The sequence below is a fragment of the Syngnathus acus genome, chromosome 8 (genome assembly GCF_901709675.1).
Source record: "Syngnathus acus chromosome 8, fSynAcu1.2, whole genome shotgun sequence".
Classification (NCBI taxonomy): Eukaryota; Metazoa; Chordata; class Actinopteri; order Syngnathiformes; family Syngnathidae; genus Syngnathus; species Syngnathus acus.
The window spans coordinates 8,708,312-8,727,720 of record NC_051093.1 but is presented as its reverse complement, the minus strand read 5'-3'; the positions used below and the strand labels follow the sequence as shown (position 1 = coordinate 8,727,720).

The window sequence follows — 19,409 nt, the reverse complement described above, 5'->3', positions numbered from 1 at the left end:
TACAAAGTGCTGTACAAGAAGTAAAAATCTGACATGCAAATACAAATACAGTTAAAAAAAAAAAGAAAGACTCATGCAGAGTCAAAAACTGTCGAATAATTTTTTTTCAACAGGATGTAGAAACACACACAAGTTTGCCCCCGCACCTCTTTTTTCTCTCATCTTTTCCAGTAGCATAAACTTCAAACAGCCAATAGCTTCCGTTCATAAAGAGCCCATTCCACTCACGCACATCCATGACACCCTTAAAAGCGCTAATGAGGAAACAGCAGGTAGGGCTCCCTCTTTCTCATACATACACACACGCACAAAAAGTCTTGCTGTGTATGATGACAATCAGCTGTGCATTGGGCTTTTACAACCTGAGAGGAAGTGCATGGTCAACAGTAGAGCAACATCAAAGTCTTCCTTTTACAGTACATTTACTAGAATGACTGCAGGTCATTAGATTGGTAGAAGTTCTGAATATGGAATGGCAAGATAAGGCAGAGTGTCTTTTATATGGGAGCTAAAAGGAAAGTGTGGAAAGGTGCCATTGGCTTGAAGGCATTTGGGATAGCACAGCAGAGTTGGAACTGTAGTGAAGTTATTATGGAACGGTAAGATCCTGAAGACACCTTTAGACTCAATTCCAACCGCGACGGATTAGAAATTTAACTGGAGTGATTGGCATGTAAGGATTTACCATTTTATTTTTTTATTTCATAGTTGTAATAATTATATCTTATTTTGTATTTTACTTTTTATTGCATCGCCAATTTTTCTATTTTTATTTATTTGATCTTCCATCGTCCAAACCGCTTAAAACTTGGAAATCCCTTCAGTTTAATGTTACACATATTTGAATTCAATTTGTTCACACAAGCAATTTTTTTTAGTAGTTTTATATTTTATTTGTTTAACCTTGTGCTGCAATAAAATACACAAGGATTAAAAGCTAACACACCTGCAGGGGTGACAGATGCGACTATGAGTAGTGGAGGACACTCCCAGTTGGCTCAGCGGACATGTCAAGTGTCACTAACTTTCATTTTTCTAGACAAACAGTTGCATTTGATTTTCAAAGCCTGCATTGCGAGTGAAGCCATCACCAGCAAGGTCGGTGGTTACGCTGACTACGGCCCCACCCAAGCAGTCTGTGTCCGCTGACCACAGCGTGTTCAAACTCACGCACCAGTCAGAGTCTCAAAAAAGGGTGCAAAGGGTGAGAAAAAAATAATAATCAAGGAGCACACCTTTGCACTGATATTACAAGTCAGGCTCCAAATACTATGATCAGTCTCTTTCGTCGAACACAAACCTGTCATTTTTCAAAACGTGCAGGAATCCCGAGAGATAGTAAAGTATTTTTGAAGTTACATCATAATGAGTGGGTAGCAATCATTGCCATAAACCTCCTACGGTAATTCAAAGTTGTTCAGGTAGCCATTTACAATCCGAAACAAATGCTTATCATTTCTACCTTATTCCAGATGTTTAGGCTGGACCTCTGAAGTGCCATGTCAACATTGTTGTGTCAATGTATTTACAAATAATTGGTGAATGTGTGAGTCGGTGGATTGTCGTACATAGAAAAGGTGTGATGCAATTGTGTTTTTTCTGAAATCGTTCTACCCAGTTGAAAGGTTTGCATGAAAGCAATAAGAAATGGCTCTGTTGCAAACTCTTTTATTTGTCTTTCATGAAAAACAATAAATTAAAACAAAAGGAATGCTCTAATGTCAAAACGAAATAAACCCTTTTTTTTTTTTTGAGGGACCGCAGCTAAGAACACGTGCGATGACATCTAAGTGTCAAACACTTTCTGTGGAGAAAAGTCAACTTCACAACTTGCTAACAGTTGTTGCCACACGTTTCTCATGTTCTTCTCACTTTCTCCCATTGCACCAATTTGCGTCCAACCGACCAATCAGAATTGACATTCTGGATGGTCAATTGGGGTTATTTGGCCAAATTTGAAGACAACGTGATTTGATTTTATAACTGGAGAACATATTTATTGCATGTTGTATAGATTTGGCTTTAGCGTTGATAGTTTTAAGATTTTTTTTGTGCAAATGATACTTTCATTAGAGATGACTGTCTTATTTAACTATGATTTTGTGACTGTGTGAAAACGACGGCGTTGCTTTTTGATGCTCCCGCAGCCGAAGCGAAGGTCGAATCAGGGAACGATGAGGTGGCACTTTGCTCTCTTTCTTCTTCTTATGCCTGCCTTCTTTCCTCTAAAAAGGCAGATTGCATTCCATCCTCCTCCCAGAAAAAAAAAAAAAAAAAGGAACAGGCAGACACATGGATAATATGGAGGTATCTGCAGAGTGTGAGAGCAAAAGAGAGAGAGAGAGAGGGGCAGGGAGAGCGAGCGAGAGAAGGAGGAGTGACTTGGACGTGTCTGCCACCTCGAGACTGTGCAACGTGTCTGCTGCTCGTGGATCAGATGGCCGTGCGGCTCATCTGTGCCGCCGTAATGGCGGGCTTCTGCTTAATTACAGATCCACCTGAACATCAGCTTCTGAAGGAAAAATAATGGGGGCGTCTGCGAAGCCAATAATAATCACAATGTTGTCCAACTGTTTTCGAAACAGGCAGTTTAGGAGTACCGACTGCACAATAACATTCTGAGAGGAAATACTCATCTTCTGCTGAGAAGGTTCATTTTGGTCTCACTAAGTTGCACACTTTCAGGTGTCAAATTGAAATTTTGACATATTACCAATGTCCACATAACTTAGTTAGTGTAGAAACTAACTGTTTCCTAAAGACAAATTGCATTGCCACATAAGAAATTGAATACGACTCCACTCAATTCTGCCAACTTTTTTTCATGGTGGCTAATTTCAACCTGGTTGTGACTAAAAACCCAACCAGACCTCACCATCATTATCAAATTGAGTACTGGTAGGGGGGAAATGTTTACTTATGCTTAATATTGATATTAGGTTTGAATTAGGATCAGCAATAGGTCCATTATGGTGATTGATTTTGTGACTTCTAAGGTTTGATTATGTTGGCTCCAAAGAAATATTGGTCAATGGAGCCTATACGAGTCCCGCAAAAGCATGGTAAAAAATGAGCCTACAAAAATGGAACGTCGGTTACCGGCAAGCAGGCCAATGATGCCGTGAAACCGTCCAGATGTATTCCAAAGGATTTTGCGTGAATCAGAAGGGATAATGTGACAAAAGTGAAGTCAATGTGAATCAGGAAGTAGCTCCAACCCAGAAATAAAGTCTGGAATAAACCTGTGGCTGCAGCCGCCGCTGGAGGAGGAGATCTTCCTCCAACGAACCGATGCTCTTCAGGATCGGGTTTCCTTCTCTTCACCCCCCTTTTCCTCATCCAAACTCCAACCCTTCTGCTGTGGAATTATGGAAGGAGGGACCTTTTTTTTCTTCCCTTTCTTTCTTCTCATCTGTTTTTTTTTTTCCTTCCTTTGAGGGAGGGGTCCATTCTTGTCTTCCCTAAACGTGAGCTCCAGCAAAAGGGTAGCGAGGGTGCGTCCCAGTCGCTGCAGTCCCAGCGCCTCCCAGTTCAGACTCCCATATAAAAACCCTGGTGGAAAGTTAGTGTAGGCAGTAGGGAGTTTTCTGCTGGGGTCAGGAGGACTGTGGAAACAAGCGGACCCTGCCCCAAACACCCGTGTATGAGTGGAGTGTAGCAGAAAGAGAAGACACCCCCAACTTTTTCCTCTCTTGCCTCAAAGAGTCTACATGTCTAGAGGCATCTAGATATGTTCAGCTTTGTGGATTTGCGGCTGGCGCTGCTGCTCAGCGCAGCGGCGCTCTTGGTGAGGGCCCAGGGCGAGGACGACAGTAAGTCTCATCATCTCTTTTGTGGAGCTTCTCAACCAGCCTTTTCTTCTGATTTTGCAAAGTGGATATTTGCTCTTCGTGTGGACGCGGCGGATTAGATCTAGACAGGGAGGAAGGAAAGCAGCTTTGATGAACGCAATGTTGCCACCAGACAGAGACGGATGGACAGATAGACGGATAGACGGATAGACAGATAGACAGATAGACAGATAGACAGATAGACAGATAGATAGATAGATAGATAGATAGATAGATAGATAGATAGATAGATAGATAGATAGATAGATAGATAGATAGAATTTGCGTAATGCAATGGGCATCCCAAGGAGGCCCCCCTCTCTCTCTCTCTCTCTCCTCTAGTTGCATTAGTCACCCCCCCCCCCCCCAACCCCCACCCTAATGCATGCAAAGCAAGTCGCTGCAGGTTTTCCTCCAGGCTATGGTTCCTAACACAAACCCCTAGCCAAGCATGGTTTAGAAAATTCACCCTTTGTGTTTAGATTTGGTTATAAATGTTCGATTGAAATATCTCATAGCAATTCTTCAGAGGCGCAGCTCTTCAGCATGCTTTAAATGTATCCGCAGGAGTACATTATTTCAGTTAGACATGAGTGGCAATAGAAGAGGCTTCAGACTAACACTGGCTGTGGCATGCCAGGTGAGGGACAGTGGAAAAACAGAGAGGGAGAAGTGGAGGAAGCGTTTGTCCTTATTGTGTGTCATGTGCAATTTGCTGCAGAAAGTTTTTACCTAACAAAAATATGGTTTTGGTGCATCTGCATTGCCAATTTTATCTGCAATTTCTCTACAAGAACAAAGGAGCATGAATTCATTTTTCCAGATGTGGATTGTCTAGCAAGGGTCATAAATTTGAGGGCTCAAGCAGATGAGATTTGTTAGGCTTATAGTGCCACCTGGCGGTTGGTCCGTGTACTTTGCGCACACACACATCTGGACGCTCCAGTTACAGCCCCCTCCCTTCCCTTTTGTGCTTTTTTTTTTTTTTTAAACGTGGTGTTCTAATTGCAAACACATGTAAAATATTTCCAGCAGCTGCTGCCAAGCCCTCAGTCGCTCTGAGCTCAGCTCTTTGGTATTCTGGGAGATAGTGTATCCCAATTTTTGTTTTACAAGAAAAGCAAATTGACAAAATTGATGATGTGGTAGAGAAACTTCACACATAGTGCAATTATTATCATTAGGTTAAATCATGTGTTGGCATGCTTTTCCATGCTTCCTTTTTCCACCTTTGTGTGACCTGCATTTACCCTCAGCTATTGATGAGGGCTGTAATTACCCTATTCCATATTTTTAATCATTCTGATTTGTTACAAAATTGCCATGTGTACTAGTTGAAAGATGATTTGTTTCCGGAATTCATAACCATCACTTTTTTTTTTTTTAATTATTCGCTCACCTGTGTTTGTGTCACCGTCTGACCTGCCCCTCTGTCGCAGGCACGGGCGGAAGCTGCACCCTTGATGGGCGGGTGTTTCAGGACCGTGACGTATGGAAACCAGAGCCATGCCAGATCTGCGTGTGCGACAGCGGCACCGTGATGTGCGATGAGGTTATCTGCGAGGACATAAGTGACTGCCCCAACCCCGTCATTCCCCATGACGAGTGCTGCCCCATCTGCCCCGACGACGGTATCTAAAAAATAATCACATTTCATTTGAATGCGTTTCACAACCATAACACAGAGCATCATCATATGAAGTATAAATCAATCAACTTTTGATAGTTGCATTTGAGTTTTACAATAAAATGATTATAAAATATGGAATAATACCGAATGTTACAAAATATTTGATGTTAATCTTTATTTAACATGCCCAACTAACACACATCCGTCTTTTCATCTGTCTGCAGGCTACCAGGGTCAATCTCAGGTCGAGGTAAATACTTTGTTACATTATTACTTTAGACATATCTTATTGTTATTCAAAATATTTTTACATTTGCATGAAACATTACTGTAAATAATTTCACATCATTTTTATCTTGTAATACCATATAAAACTTGATTTTAGTCGTTTTTTTATATTTATGAATGACAATAGCATACTGTACATATCTTGTATTGTTCTAAATATAGGATTCTGTTTATTCCTTTTTCCTAAACCGTAATTACATAAAAAATAGTTTGTGATCAATGATTAGTTCAATTGCTGAAATGCTGACGCTTTTGTTTCCCCCCCTTCCAATTCTAGGGACCCAAGGGAGACCGTGGACCCAAGGGAGAAAGAGTAAGTACATCATTTTGTCCGCCTGTCAGCTCGGATGCATGTGAGTTTACATTGGAAATTAAGACGTGTCTTGATTCTGAAGACTGAGATCATGAAATTGAGTTTCATTCAAGCGTTAGCCGTGTTTGTGCTGCTTTGACGTCAAGTGGTGTTATGTTCACAAAAGATGATGTAAAGCTTCTGCGTAAATTATGATGGCAATTTTCTGCTTAAGCATGTGAGTGAATGTAAACATGGAGGTTAAGTTGAAGCCTGAATGTGTTTGAAAGACAAATGATGCTTTGTTTTAATAGAGACATCAATTCAGAATTTGTAGAAAATCACCTAAAACTATTGATTTATTTACTTACTTAGTTTGGCACAATGGTTTTACTCATTTGTTTTAAGAATAATGTTATTATTATTTACAGAGTAGAGTTATTTAGCCTGTTGAGTTTGGTTATGAATATGTCATTTCCCAGTTGTTTCTTAGTAGTTCTTACCGTGTTCCTGTTTTCTAAGGTCACATGACCACAGTTGCTCACCAGGTCGCTGTCTTTGACATTCCCAATCTTTGTGGAGGATTATTGTTGTTTCCATCACTGTCAACAGAATAAAAACATCTTAGCCAGTTATATATATTATGATTTATATCATTTACAAACAATCAATGTTGAATATTTCACAATGTTGTTTGTTATTATGAGTTTTAACACTCCATTTTGTCTTGCTCCTTGCAGGGTCCCGTTGGTCCCGCTGGTAACGATGGTATCCCCGGCCAGCCTGGTATGGCCGGACCTCCCGGCCCCCCTGGACCCCCCGGCCTCGGTGGAGTAAGTCAAGACTTTTTCCTATCATTTTTCTTGTGGTTGTTGATATTTTCCGATTGACATAATTCATGCAAGAAAGTCATGTAGCGCTTGCTTGCTTCATCATAGTGTCAGCACTGTTTTTTATATTCATCCTATTGCTATTGTGGTCGTGGAAAATGGTGGCTCTTTATGATGATCATTAAAAAATATTAGTCAGGTAAATTATTAATTCACTTTGATTCAAGCCATATACAGTTACTTAGCAATGTTGAATTCATTTTCAGTTTTAACGCAAGGTCAATATCCAAATCAATTATCAGCACACTTGAAAATGATCACCAGGTTATTGATATGTTCAAAGTCATCCTGTAAAACTTTACGAACAGAAATGGTCATATCGATAACTTGTAATGACTTTCAAAGTTGTAGACATTTGTACACATTTCTTTCAAATGTGTGCAAAATGATGACAATTCTAAAGAATTAGAAAACAAAGGCAACAATTGGATCTGGGTGGACACACGCCCACCCGATCTAATCTAAATGATGTTTTATTTTTGAAAACTAGCAAAACCACAAATGGATTATTTACATCCCTGTGGACGGACAGCCAGTGGGAAATAACATTATGTTGTCATTTTTTCCATTTCAATTCATTTTTTAGAGTTTCTAACATTTGTGCATGCTTTTATTTTCCTGCAGAACTTCTCCCCTCAGATGTCTCACGGCTATGGAGATAAGTCTCCTGTCTCTCCCATGCCTGGACCCAAGGCAAGTCTCTCTTGCAAATACCCAGAAGATCATTTTAATCTTTTAATTATGCTCATAACAGGCTCTAACCACTCTGATTCCCTTTCACAGGGCCCAATGGGACCCCGTGGATCCCCTGGATCCCCTGGTCCTAGCGTAAGTACACAACTTCTGCCCTCCTAAGAGATATACACAACTTAAAAACTCCACTTAAATTCATTTCCAATTGGGGAAAAAAAAAAAAGTATATATATATATAAACAATGCATATTCCAGCATTGACTAACTGTAAAAAAAATGTATGTATAACATAACAAAATGTATATATTGTTGATACGACAACATGCACCTCACCTTTAAGGAACTAGCACGCGTCTCACTGAGAATAAACACACTGGTTAATTACCAACCGGAACAATTGCTAGTTATTCCCGTGAACACACTATGCCTATTGATGTAAGAATAACAAAAGTGACCAAATGTCTAAAGTGGTTATATTCTCTGTTCAGGGCCCTCAGGGATTCACTGGTCCCCCTGGTGAGTCTGGAGAGGCCGGACCTGCTGTGAGTACTACAAATACAGCAACAAATATCATTTGACATGCTTGCGGCTTTTGATGCTTAATCGTTGTCCTCTGCAGGGAGCTATGGGACCCCGTGGAGCCCCTGGCCCCTCTGGCAAGAACGGAGAGGACGTAAGTTGACCTCATCTCATCCCAATTCTCCTCGCCTCATCACACATCACTTCAGCTTTTCTCTTTTTTCGACATCAGGGTGAATCTGGCAAACCAGGTCGTAATGGTGAGCGTGGACCCCCTGGAGCTCAGGTAAGTCACCAATGGCAACGCAAAAGAGGAGCATGAACAAACTCCTGCCATCCTTTTATTCCTCAGGGAGCTCGCGGTTTCCCAGGAACCCCCGGTCTGCCCGGTGTCAAGGGACACAGAGTGAGTTGGAAAATGAGCAAAACCATTGCAAATCATTTCTCTTGAATCAAGCTGAGCATCTGATTTGCGCCCCTCTTAGGGATTCAGCGGTCTGGATGGTGCCAAGGGAGACAGTGGCCCTGCTGGACCTAAGGTAAATCATCATTTGATTAAAACGTTTTAGTTTTGCATTTTGAAAACATGACTCAAACATGCTTGGAATTGTAAGGAGTACTTCCACAACTAATATCTGACTTCACAAAATGTGTGAAATCGCCTGCACACGAAGCATTTCAATTTTGAAATCTCGACATCTATCATGATGATATGTATGATTTTATTAAGGGAAACAAAATCGATCGTCATCACTACCTGGTTGAATGAAATCTCACCATTCCTCATTTAAAAATGCATACCGTGACAAACTTAAAAAATATATATTTTAAGTATGTTTACATTTCATAATAATCTCAACGTTTTTATTTTCATTATTATTATTGTTGTTGTTATTATTATTGATCTGAAATTTGAACTTGAAAGAGATAGCATGTTACAAATAGTTATTTCGATGAGATCCATCATGTCTTCATAATTATATCATGCAGTTATTTTGAATTCCACAAGTGTGTCATTTAAATTTCAAACATGATCTAACCAGCCTGTGTTAATGTCTAGGGAGAGACTGGAGCCGCTGGTGAGAACGGAACTCCCGGAGCTATGGTGAGTAAACCCCCCCCCCCCCCCCCCCATATTTGGAATTGTCTTTCAGATCATACGGATTTAATCGAAATTTTCTCCAATTTTAGGGAGCCCGTGGTCTGCCTGGCGAGAGAGGTCGTGCTGGTGCTGCTGGAGCTGCTGTGAGTCCTTGCGCCTTTTATTTTGCGCCATTAATTGATCACAGCAGGAGGTCAACTTGCTTATCATTATGTCGCAGGGTGCTCGTGGTAACGATGGTGCCGCTGGTGCTGCCGGACCTCCCGTAAGTGTGCATTCCTGAGCACAATCCCCACACTTAATTATCTGTCCTGCGCATTCGTCTGAATATGTTGGATTTCTTTTTAGGGTGCCACTGGCCCCGCTGGACCTCCTGGATTCCCCGGTGGCCCTGGAGCCAAGGTATAAACTTTACTGCTGAAAGGATCCTGGTCCTCATAATGCATCCGATTAAACGATTTAAATTGTGAAAATGTTTGGAAATGATCAACTGTAGCTGTTTCAAAATTCTACCGTATTTACACACTCTTGATATTTCCAAATATGTTGAATTTTCTTAGATCTTATATGAAGTATCACAATATTTAGTTTTTTCTTTTTTTTAAATGGTGTGGCTTGTTTTTAGCTTGTTATTAAATCATACAACCAACATTTCAGGGAGAGGCTGGAGCTCAAGGACCTCGTGGACTTGATGGCGTCTCTGGAGCCCGTGGTGAGCCCGGTAACCCTGGACCCGCTGGTGTTGCCGGACCTTCTGTAAGTAAAAAAATCAATCCCTCTTGGACCGAAAAAGCTTTTTGTCATGAATTGGGCATAATATTTTTTATTTTCTTTCCTCATTCAGGGCAACTCCGGAGCTGATGGAGCTCCTGGAGCTAAGGGACTTCCTGTAAGTAGACAGTCCTGCCGAAGGCACGTGTCGAAAGCACAGTCTCAGAGTTGATATTAAAGCATCTACTGCCCCCTGCAGGGTGCTGCCGGAGTTGTCGGAGCTCCCGGTTTCCCCGGACCTCGTGGACCTCCAGGACCTTCTGGTGCTGCTGGTGCCCCCGGACCCAAGGGTAACACTGTGAGTAAGGCTCTTGCATATCAAATGAGCTATTGTATTTATCTGGGTTTAGGTTAGAGTACAAAATAGGATTTTCAAGATTTGTTACTTTTGCTTACATCGCCCACTACACATTTGGCCCAATTATTTTTTGGGGGGAGAAATCACTTTCAATTAAGTTCAGTCTTGTTTACTTATATTTGCCTATTTGTTTGTCTTAGGGTGAGGCTGGTGCCACTGGATCCAAGGGAGAGCATGGTGCCAAGGGAGACGCTGTAAGTTCACTCCCAACATCTCATAGAAGCGTATCAAGAACGCAGTCGCCCACGTTTTTGTATGTACCTTTTTATCATACAGGGTGCCCCAGGAGCTCAAGGACCTGCTGGACCTTCCGGTGAGGAGGGCAAGAGAGGAGCCAGAGGAGAGCCCGGTCCCGTTGGAGCCCGTGGAGTTCCTGGCGAGCGTGTAAGCACCATAGAAAATTTGCAAATTTAGCTCAATGCATGATGTTCCCATCCTTAAAATCAGGGTAAAAGAGGAGATCAGCATTATTTTGCATCGCATCGTACACAGCAAAAAAAAAAAAACGCACTGCAATAGCGCCATCATTGTAAATGTACTACATACACAAATGTTCTAGTGCCCCCTACAGGTTAACAATAAAAAGGCGGTTATTTCACCTCACAAAAAAAAAAAAAATCACCAATATCTAACGACACAATCAAAACTTTGACTTTCTATTTAAAGTGGTCAGATATTCCTTTCAACCTGATATGGTCTAGCAGACTTTATTTGATTCAGATAACAGAGCAGCAATGTTAAACATCCATTCGTTTTCCTAACTGCTTATTATTATTATTATGAATCATTTCCATTATAGTGTACTGAATAGTGCATCCTCGGTAACACAATTAACTAGAATAAAGTAAGCATTTTTTTCACAGATCTAAGCAAACTTTGTTTGATTGGCTCTACAGGGTGGCACTGGCGGCCGTGGTTTCCCCGGTTCTGATGGTGCTGCTGGACTCAGAGTGAGTACACCACACTGTAGTTTGTTTTCATGCTGAAGTCATTTATTGACGTTGAAATATTTGTTGACAATCTTAGGGTGCTTCTGGTGAGCGTGGTGCTCCCGGTATTGCTGGACCTAAAGGATCTACTGGTGAGGCCGGTCGCACTGGCGAGCCTGGTTTGCCCGGAGCTAAGGTAAGACTTTTGTTTCTTGTAATAGACACTACAGGATTTCTTGACTGGCCAAATCCTTTTCTGAACATTTGTGTTTGACCTTTAGGGTATGACTGGCAGCCCTGGCAGCCCTGGACCCGACGGCAAGATGGGAGCTACTGTAAGTGCACGTCTTAATACCCTCACTTTTTTTTTTTGCACAATAAGCTAAATAAAACCACTACACTAGGGTGCCCCTGGACAAGATGGCCGCCCCGGACCCCCTGGCGCTGTTGGAGCTAGAGGCCAGCCCGGAGTGATGGGATTCCCCGGATCCAAGGGAGCCGCTGTAAGTAGCGAGTCTCAAGCTGAAAAGCTCAGATTGATGAAGCTATCTGGATCATCGTCGAGACGGTGCTTATAAATGAGATCCCCTCCTCCATCGTTTGTCTTTAGGGTGATGCTGGAAAGTCTGGCGAGAGAGGAGTGATGGGACCTACCGGCCCAGTTGTAAGTTCTCACTGATACTCTCTTGGGTCCTTGTCATAAGTAGAAGCTAGCTAAATGCTCAAAGCAAATCTCTGTGGTTATTTAGGGTGCCCCAGGAAAGGACGGTGAGCTTGGTGCTCAGGGACCTGCTGGACCTAACGTAAGTAGAAGAAGACATGACTCCAAAGTCCACCTGCTCAATCTTTATTGGTTCCAATGTTCCTTCCTTGGCTCTTCTCAGGGACCTGCTGGTGAGAGAGGAGAGGCAGGACCTGCTGGTCCTCCAGGATTCCAGGGACTTCCCGGACCCCAAGGTGCCACTGGTGAGACTGGCAAATCCGGAGAGCAGGTGCAGAATGAATTGAATTCGACATGTTTACAAAACAAAAGTATCATTTTTCTAAACCAACTAACAACACTTCTTTTTTTTTTTTCTTTCTTTCTATAATTCAGGGTGTGCCCGGAGAGGCTGGACCCTCAGGACCTGCTGGTGCTAGAGTAAGTCACAACCTGCTCTTGAGATGTTTTATCTGTGAAACAAAAACGACATTTATAAAAATTAAAATTATACAACGAATCCGCTAATAAATGATTGGAATTTATTTTGCTTTTTTTGAACCCACCCTAATTGTGTGCCACTTCTAATTCAGGGCGATAGAGGTTTCCCCGGCGAGCGTGGTGCCCCCGGTGCCGTCGGACCCACCGGTTCCCGTGGATCTCCCGGATCTGCCGGAAACGAGGGTGCTAAGGTAATCTTGTCAGAAATGGAAAGATATTTCTGACTCTACTTGTGAGTTATTCTTCCATCTAATCTTTTTGTTTCTCTTTGACTTCAGGGAGATGCTGGAGCACCCGGTGCTCCCGGAGCTCAGGGCCCACCTGGACTGCAAGGAATGCCTGGTGAGCGTGGTGCCGGTGGTCTTCCAGGACTGAGAGGAAATAGAGTGAGTTGTCACAGCACTATTAGAGAAAGCTCCACCTGTATCCGAATCTCATTCACAATCATTTCTCCTGTCTCCAGGGAGAGCAAGGAGCTAAGGGCGCTGATGGTGCACCTGGCAAGGATGGTCCTCGTGGAATGGGTGGTGCTATTGGACTTCCCGGCCCTGCTGGAGCTACCGGAGACAAGGGAGAGGCTGGCCCCGCTGGACCTGTTGGACCTGCTGGAGCCCGTGGAGCCCCTGTGAGTTATCTTCTCTCTGCCTCGCTCAAATGAAAGAGCCTGGACTAATGCTAATAATACTCGAAGTCTATCCAAGAATGGAAAAAAAATGTTTTCTTCTAGTGCCTATGTCACATTCTTCTTCTTCTCATGTTCTGCAATCCTCTCCTTTTCCATAGGGTGAGCGCGGAGAGGCTGGAGCCCCTGGACCTGCCGGATTTGCTGGACCTCCTGTGAGTTCTTCAATTCTCTGGCTCCATTCACAAACACTTCCTGTTGTTTGAATCCTCGATCTAACCTTCTCATCACCACCGTTTAGGGTGCTGATGGTCTTGCTGGTGCTAAGGGAGAGGCTGGTAACAATGGTGCTAAGGGTGATGCTGGTCCTCCTGGTCCTGCTGGACCTACTGGTTCCGCCGGACCCCAGGTTTGTAAATCCAATGCCATAATCACCACGATGTGTGGCCATTGTTAGCTTTGCCATGCTGAGCAACTTTGTACTGTGTTCGTTCAGGGTCCCGTTGGAAACTCTGGTCCCAAGGGAGCTCGTGGACCTGCTGGAGCTCCTGTGAGTTACTGTTCTGAGGCCTTCTTGTTATCCCGCACTCTCCAATTCACGTCTTCTAAAGAATCCTGTGTCTTCTTATCAAGGGTGCTACTGGCTTCCCTGGTGCTGCTGGCAGAATTGGACCTCCTGGCCCCTCTGTAAGTCAATCTTGACAGTATGTGACAGCATGCAGGATGTTCAGAACTTTAAGGATAATTGTATGGTACTCTTGTTTTTGGAAAGGGTGTTGCTGGAGCTCCTGGGGCTGCTGGACCCAGTGGAAAGGAAGGACCCAAAGGAAACCGTGGTGACACCGGACCTGCTGGTCGCACTGGTGAGGTTGGAGCTGCTGGAGCCCCTGGACCTTCTGGTGAGAAGGGTAGCCCTGGTGCTGATGGTGCTCCTGTAAGTCATTTTCACTTTCTTTTCAAATATTGTCCATCTTCCACACTACACCTGCCTGTCTAACGCTTTTCATTTGCAATCTTCTGCAGGGTCCTGCTGGTATTCCTGGACCTCAGGGACTCAATGGACAGCGTGGTATTGTCGGTCTGTCTGGAATGAGGGGAGCGATCGGTATGACTGGCCTGCCTGGACCTAGTGTAAGCTATACATGCTACTTATACTTCGTCTTAAAGTTAGCAAGGGATCATTCGTCCAGAGCATCCATTGAGAAAGACAATAAATGTTCAACGTTTGTATCATCGACAGGGTGAGCCCGGAAAGCAGGGACATGCTGGCCCCGCTGGCGAGCGTGGACCTCCTGGACCCTCAGGACCCCCTGGACTGGCTGGACCCGCTGGCGAGACCGGACGTGAGGTATGACAAGAAAAAATGGCTTTTGTGCACTGAAGTGCCAACTTCCCATGTGTCCCACGCCGTTGAACACAATTGTTTTTCTGTTTCAGGGTTCCCCTGGTAATGAGGGATCTGCTGGCCGTGATGGATCTGCTGGCCCCAAGGTGAGCGCAATTGACATTGGTACAAAGCTTATTCGAGGTTCAGGGAGATTTGATAGCCGACTGTGACGAGCAAAGTTGCAAGAAAACCATTTGAATCGTTACGCGGTGGTTTTGAAATGAGCACGGCTCAAACCCAATCGCTGATTTATTCCTTTGATTGGAAAGTCATAAAGGATAGGCCCCTGTCCCCTGTCTTTGAAAGAGACAATAACTGAGATGATCCTATGGAACAATTTAGGGAGACCGTGGAGAGTCTGGCCCCGCTGGAGCTCCTGGCGCCCCCGGAGCCCCTGGTGCCCCTGGACCCGTCGGACCTGCTGGAAAGAATGGCGACCGTGGAGATTCTGTGAGTGCAAAGTTTCTTTTCGAAATGTCAAATTTGGATATGATTTATTTGTATTCATGTGTGTTTGTGTGTGATTCCAGGGACCTGCTGGCCCTGCTGGTCCTGCTGGTCCTGCTGGACCTCGTGGCCCCACTGTAAGTATCGCAATGAGGACGAGCAACAGAGCTCTAAAAGGGGAACAGAGATCAGGTGAATGATATGATCTCCTTATAGGGAGCCGTTGGACTTCGTGGAGACAAGGGAGAAAATGGCGAGGCTGGCGAGAGAGGCATGAAGGGACACAGAGGATTCACTGGCATGCAGGGAGCTCCTGGACCCGCCGTATGTTATTCAATACTCATAGTAATGTAGGTTGAAAAGAAACACATTTGGGTCTGAACCACTGTTCTCTTCCTACACCCATAGGGTCATGCTGGAGAGGCCGGACCTGCTGGTGTTGCTGGACCCGCTGGACCCAGAGTGAGTTTACGCACCCAAGAATATTTCCCTTGGGTTCTACATTCTTCTTTCAGTTCTTCTAAAGGGTTTCTCTTTTTCCTCAGGGACCCGCTGGATCTGCTGGTTCTGCTGGTAAGGATGGTATGACTGGCCTTCCTGGTCCCTCTGGACCTCCTGGACCTCGTGGACGCAATGGAGAGATGGGACCTTCTGTAAGGCTCACTTAACGTTGTGATCCATTGATGTATTATGAGCAACATCAGATTTGTGCTAACACAGCATTCCACCTTGTTTCGCTATTCAGGGTCCTCCCGGACCTCCCGGACCCCCCGGAGCACCAGGCGCCCCTGGCGGTGGATTTGACCTCGGTTTCATTGCCCAGCCCCAGGAGAAGAGTCACGATCCCTTCCACTTGTACCGCGCTGATGACGCTAACGTTGTCCGTGACCGCGACCTGGAGGTTGACAGCACTCTGAAGACCCTGAGCCAGCAGATCGAGCAGATCCGCAGCCCAGACGGCACCCGCAAGAACCCTGCTAGAACCTGCCGTGACCTCAAGATGTGCCACCCAGACTGGAAGAGCGGTGAGTCATTCACTCGGAGCCGAAATCATTATTGTCGTGGAGCAAATTGAAGGTGAAAGATGAGAAGGTCGGTCAAATTTCTGACATGTTGTACCCTTCCATCTTCAGGAGAGTACTGGATTGATCCCGACCAGGGCTGCAATCAGGATGCCATCAAGGTCTTCTGCAACATGGAGACTGGAGAGACCTGTGTCGCCCCAACTCAGCGTGAGGTCGCCATGAAGAACTGGTACATCAGCAAGAACATCAAGGAGAAGAAGCACGTCTGGTTCGGAGAGGCCATGAACGAGGGCTTCCAGGTAAACGCACCGAATCCAACAAGTCTCCTTTCCTTTCCACGCTCACGTAGACTAAGCCCTCTTTTCTCCGTTCTCCCAAAAGTTCGAGTACGGAAGCGAGGGCTCTCTGCCCGAGGATGTCAACATCCAGATGACCTTCCTGCGTCTCATGTCAACTGAGGCTTCCCAGAACATCACATACAACTGCAAGAACAGCATCTCCTACATGGATGCCGCCACTGGCAACCTGAAGAAGGCTCTGATCCTCCAGGGCTCCAACGAGATTGAGATCAGAGCTGAGGGCAACAGCCGCTTCACCTACAGTGTCCTCGAGGATGGTTGCACGGTGAGTTCTTGGAGAATCATCTCATTTGCTGACTTCAGCTGAAATCCACTGATGGTTGGTGATCGTGCATACCGATACTGAGTGGATCTTTTTTGGTCTCCTTGCAGTCACACACCGGTGCATGGGGCAAGACAGTCATTGAGTACAAGACAACGAAAACATCTCGCCTGCCCATCATTGACATCGCTCCTATGGATGTTGGTGCTCCAGACCAAGAGTTTGGCCTTGAAGTTGGACCTGTCTGTTTCTTGTAAAAAGAGCAATCTGGACTTGAACATGTTGTGGTGCGTGAGTGTGTGCGTTTTATTTTTTTTCTAGCAACAATCCCTCTTTAAAAAAAAAAGAAAAAGCCACCAAATCATTTTTTCTGATCTGGCCCCCTTTTTTTTACTCCACATCCTGCGATACAATACGACCATTGTTCCGGTGGTCTACCATGCCTAAAACCTGCACTTCAACAAAGATGGCAGTGATGCGGCAATGCTCACATTGTCGCGTTTGGGACCACTACTTTTTTTTTTGTTTCTGACTCTTTTGTTTTTGTCTTGTTTTTACCATCACCAACACCAAGGATCCCATAGAGAAGATTTTCACTGGCAGCAAGAAAATAATATATGCTCCTGTAAAGTGTCAAAAAAAAAATTGACTTCCCCCCATTCTTCAACCAAGCCAATCCAGGCCTCTCTGGAGTTTACAGAAACACACAGGTGACTTTTGTATTTTTATACACCCGCCCTGCGGTGAGAGGAATGAAAGGACAGTCCCGACAGACAGAACCCGATTGCTTTGTACCACAATTCAGGTGTTGATGAATAAACGGTGAAACTGACAGCCATGTTTGTCTTTGTTGTTGTGCCAGCCGCTCGTTCGCTCGCTCTCCATCCCAAAAGTCTGTTTTGCTGTTGTGGCCACTCTCTTGTTTGTTCCTCTTGTCTGCCAAAGTCGCATTAAAACCACCAGCAGAGAAACATGGGTTTAAAACTTGTTTTTCTTTTAATGAACATCCTATGGCTACCTCAAGAAAAAAAAAAAAATGTTTGAACAAAGTGTGTTTGCCTGCCGGCCTGCCTGCAGGAGTTGTGGCGGTCAGTGGAGTCATTGAGGCACTTTAGTAAAAACAAAACAGGTGCTATTTTCTTGTTTGAGGGTCTCTGACATCCACTTTTGTCTCTACTGTGATGTGACAGAGGCCTGTTTTGGTGCTAAAATGAAACAACGGAAAATGAAACGGCTTTTCCACTTTTGTTTTTCTGCCCCCTCCCCTGCTCATGTAACTCAAACAAATTCTCCAAAAGCCTTCCCCTCCTCAAAACGTCTGTTGTCATTTGTTTCTTGTTTTCTGAAGGTGGCCTTTCTCATACCAAATTTGAAAATGCACACAAAGAGAGCCATCAAGAGAGAGAAAAAGAAATTGGGAGAAACACCACAAGATCTGTACCTATTTTGTATATGTATAATAATTTGAGATGTTTTTAATTATTTGAATGCTGAAATAAAGCATGTTAAGTGGTCGTACAATGAATCCTGCCTTCACTGTCTCACCCAGCAGGACTGATCTCAAACTTTAAGGAATGCTTTGAAAGAAGGAGAAATAGATGCAAAAGCATCTCCTTGACAAAAATGATGAAGGAAAAAAAAAACATGACCTAGTTTGCATATCATACATAAAACACTCAAAGCCTCTTTTGTGCCCCACAGGTTTCACCGCCGTGTCTAAATAAAGTGGAAGCCTACCTCTCAGATGATACTGCGAGTTCCCAATGTTGATCCCGAGGAATAGAATCCATCGTGGAGGAAGAAAAAAAGATTTAATCCTCCAAGAGGTCAGAGTGAGAGAAAATGTCTCCGTGCTTATTCCGAAGTAGTAATCCAGATTTAGCATGACATAGCTCCGGGAGCAAAATGGAGACTGCCAGAGTAAAGGCAAAGAGCAAGCAGTGGGCATCACAGAGGCTGATTGTCCACCTTGAGGGCGCAGTAGGGAGGGGGGTCTTTGAGGGCGCAGTAGGGAGGGGGGTCTTCACGAAAGAATACGGGTTTGTATTTGAGAGAGGAATGCCGACCTCTTTGGTTTCAGAGAGGAGAAGCATGTAAAACGACCATTAAAAAGAAAATGAATCCATGGAGTTTCATCAAGTTTAATATCATGAATATAATACAGTGGAACCAAAGCAGAGTCCAAAATGATAATTATGTTCAGAAAGATGGAGGAAACTGACACTGATCACAGATAGATAGACAAGGGCTGTAACTCGTAATTGTTTTGATCGATTAATCTGAGTAAACACTGGTGTGCCGTGGCAGATGTTCAGCTGCGCCGTGGGAAATTGTCTAACATTAAATACCGAGCGCATTGTAAACAGGATCGCCAAACCACAGGTCAGTTAGCGCAAGGCCTGGTCAGCCACTTGCTAATCGTGCATGCGTGGCAAATCGGAGAATCTTGAGATTTCATGTTGTGGCATCGGCACATACTCAGTTTATGTGTGTTGCTGTTAGTGTTGGCTCGTGAGTGAACGTTCAAAAGAACGAATCTTTTCAGTGAACGAGAGTGAGCGAATCACTTCCTAAAGTGTTCTTTTTTCAGTTCCTATGACTTCAACCAGTAGGTGTCGGTAATGCGCATTGAAGCTGGTGCCACCTCGCCGTAAAACAAAACGAAGAAGAAAATGACTTAACTTCCCGTTCACGAACGAGCCGTTTACCAACGGAACGGAGCTGTGAGTGAACGAGTCAGTCAGTGATTTGCATTTCCAGTTCATCGCGAGAACGGATCAGTGAGGGAAGGAACCCTGACTTTC

General features: G+C 44.2%; 1 protein-coding gene and 1 long non-coding RNA gene across 4 annotated transcripts; one reads left to right on the top strand and one right to left on the bottom strand.

Moving 5' to 3' along the window:
- The first annotated feature begins 3,555 nt into the window (after positions 1 to 3,555).
- Positions 3,556 to 17,439, top strand: col1a1a (collagen, type I, alpha 1a). 3 transcript variants are annotated; one of them, XM_037255492.1, is made up of 49 exons: positions 3,556 to 3,812; positions 5,270 to 5,461; positions 5,685 to 5,710; positions 6,026 to 6,061; positions 6,781 to 6,873; positions 7,555 to 7,623; positions 7,714 to 7,758; positions 8,112 to 8,165; positions 8,243 to 8,296; positions 8,375 to 8,428; positions 8,495 to 8,548; positions 8,628 to 8,681; positions 9,203 to 9,247; positions 9,334 to 9,387; positions 9,465 to 9,509; positions 9,593 to 9,646; positions 9,902 to 10,000; positions 10,089 to 10,133; positions 10,215 to 10,313; positions 10,514 to 10,567; positions 10,650 to 10,757; positions 11,270 to 11,323; positions 11,400 to 11,498; positions 11,584 to 11,637; positions 11,707 to 11,805; positions 11,913 to 11,966; positions 12,052 to 12,105; positions 12,187 to 12,294; positions 12,399 to 12,443; positions 12,596 to 12,694; positions 12,782 to 12,889; positions 12,967 to 13,128; positions 13,287 to 13,340; positions 13,427 to 13,534; positions 13,622 to 13,675; positions 13,759 to 13,812; positions 13,898 to 14,059; positions 14,149 to 14,256; positions 14,366 to 14,473; positions 14,563 to 14,616; positions 14,855 to 14,962; positions 15,043 to 15,096; positions 15,176 to 15,283; positions 15,368 to 15,421; positions 15,505 to 15,612; positions 15,705 to 15,984; positions 16,093 to 16,283; positions 16,366 to 16,608; positions 16,716 to 17,439. In XM_037255492.1, exons 1-49 carry the CDS (start codon positions 3,731 to 3,733, stop codon positions 16,860 to 16,862), a joined length of 4,347 nt encoding a protein of 1,448 aa, XP_037111387.1. In that variant the 5' UTR covers positions 3,556 to 3,730; the 3' UTR covers positions 16,863 to 17,439. The 3 variants fall into 3 exon arrangements, with proteins under 3 accessions (XP_037111387.1, XP_037111388.1, XP_037111389.1); XM_037255493.1 differs by lacking the exons at positions 15,368 to 15,421; positions 15,505 to 15,612; XM_037255494.1 differs by lacking the exons at positions 14,149 to 14,256; positions 14,366 to 14,473; positions 14,563 to 14,616; ... (3 more) ...; positions 15,368 to 15,421; positions 15,505 to 15,612.
- LOC119125227 lies at positions 3,640 to 5,317 on the bottom strand. Its single transcript, XR_005098452.1, has 2 exons — positions 5,230 to 5,317; positions 3,640 to 3,912 (listed from the first exon to the last, which is right to left on the bottom strand). It is a non-coding gene; the product is annotated as an uncharacterized LOC119125227 (long non-coding RNA).
- Positions 17,440 to 19,409: the final 1,970 nt, after the last annotated feature.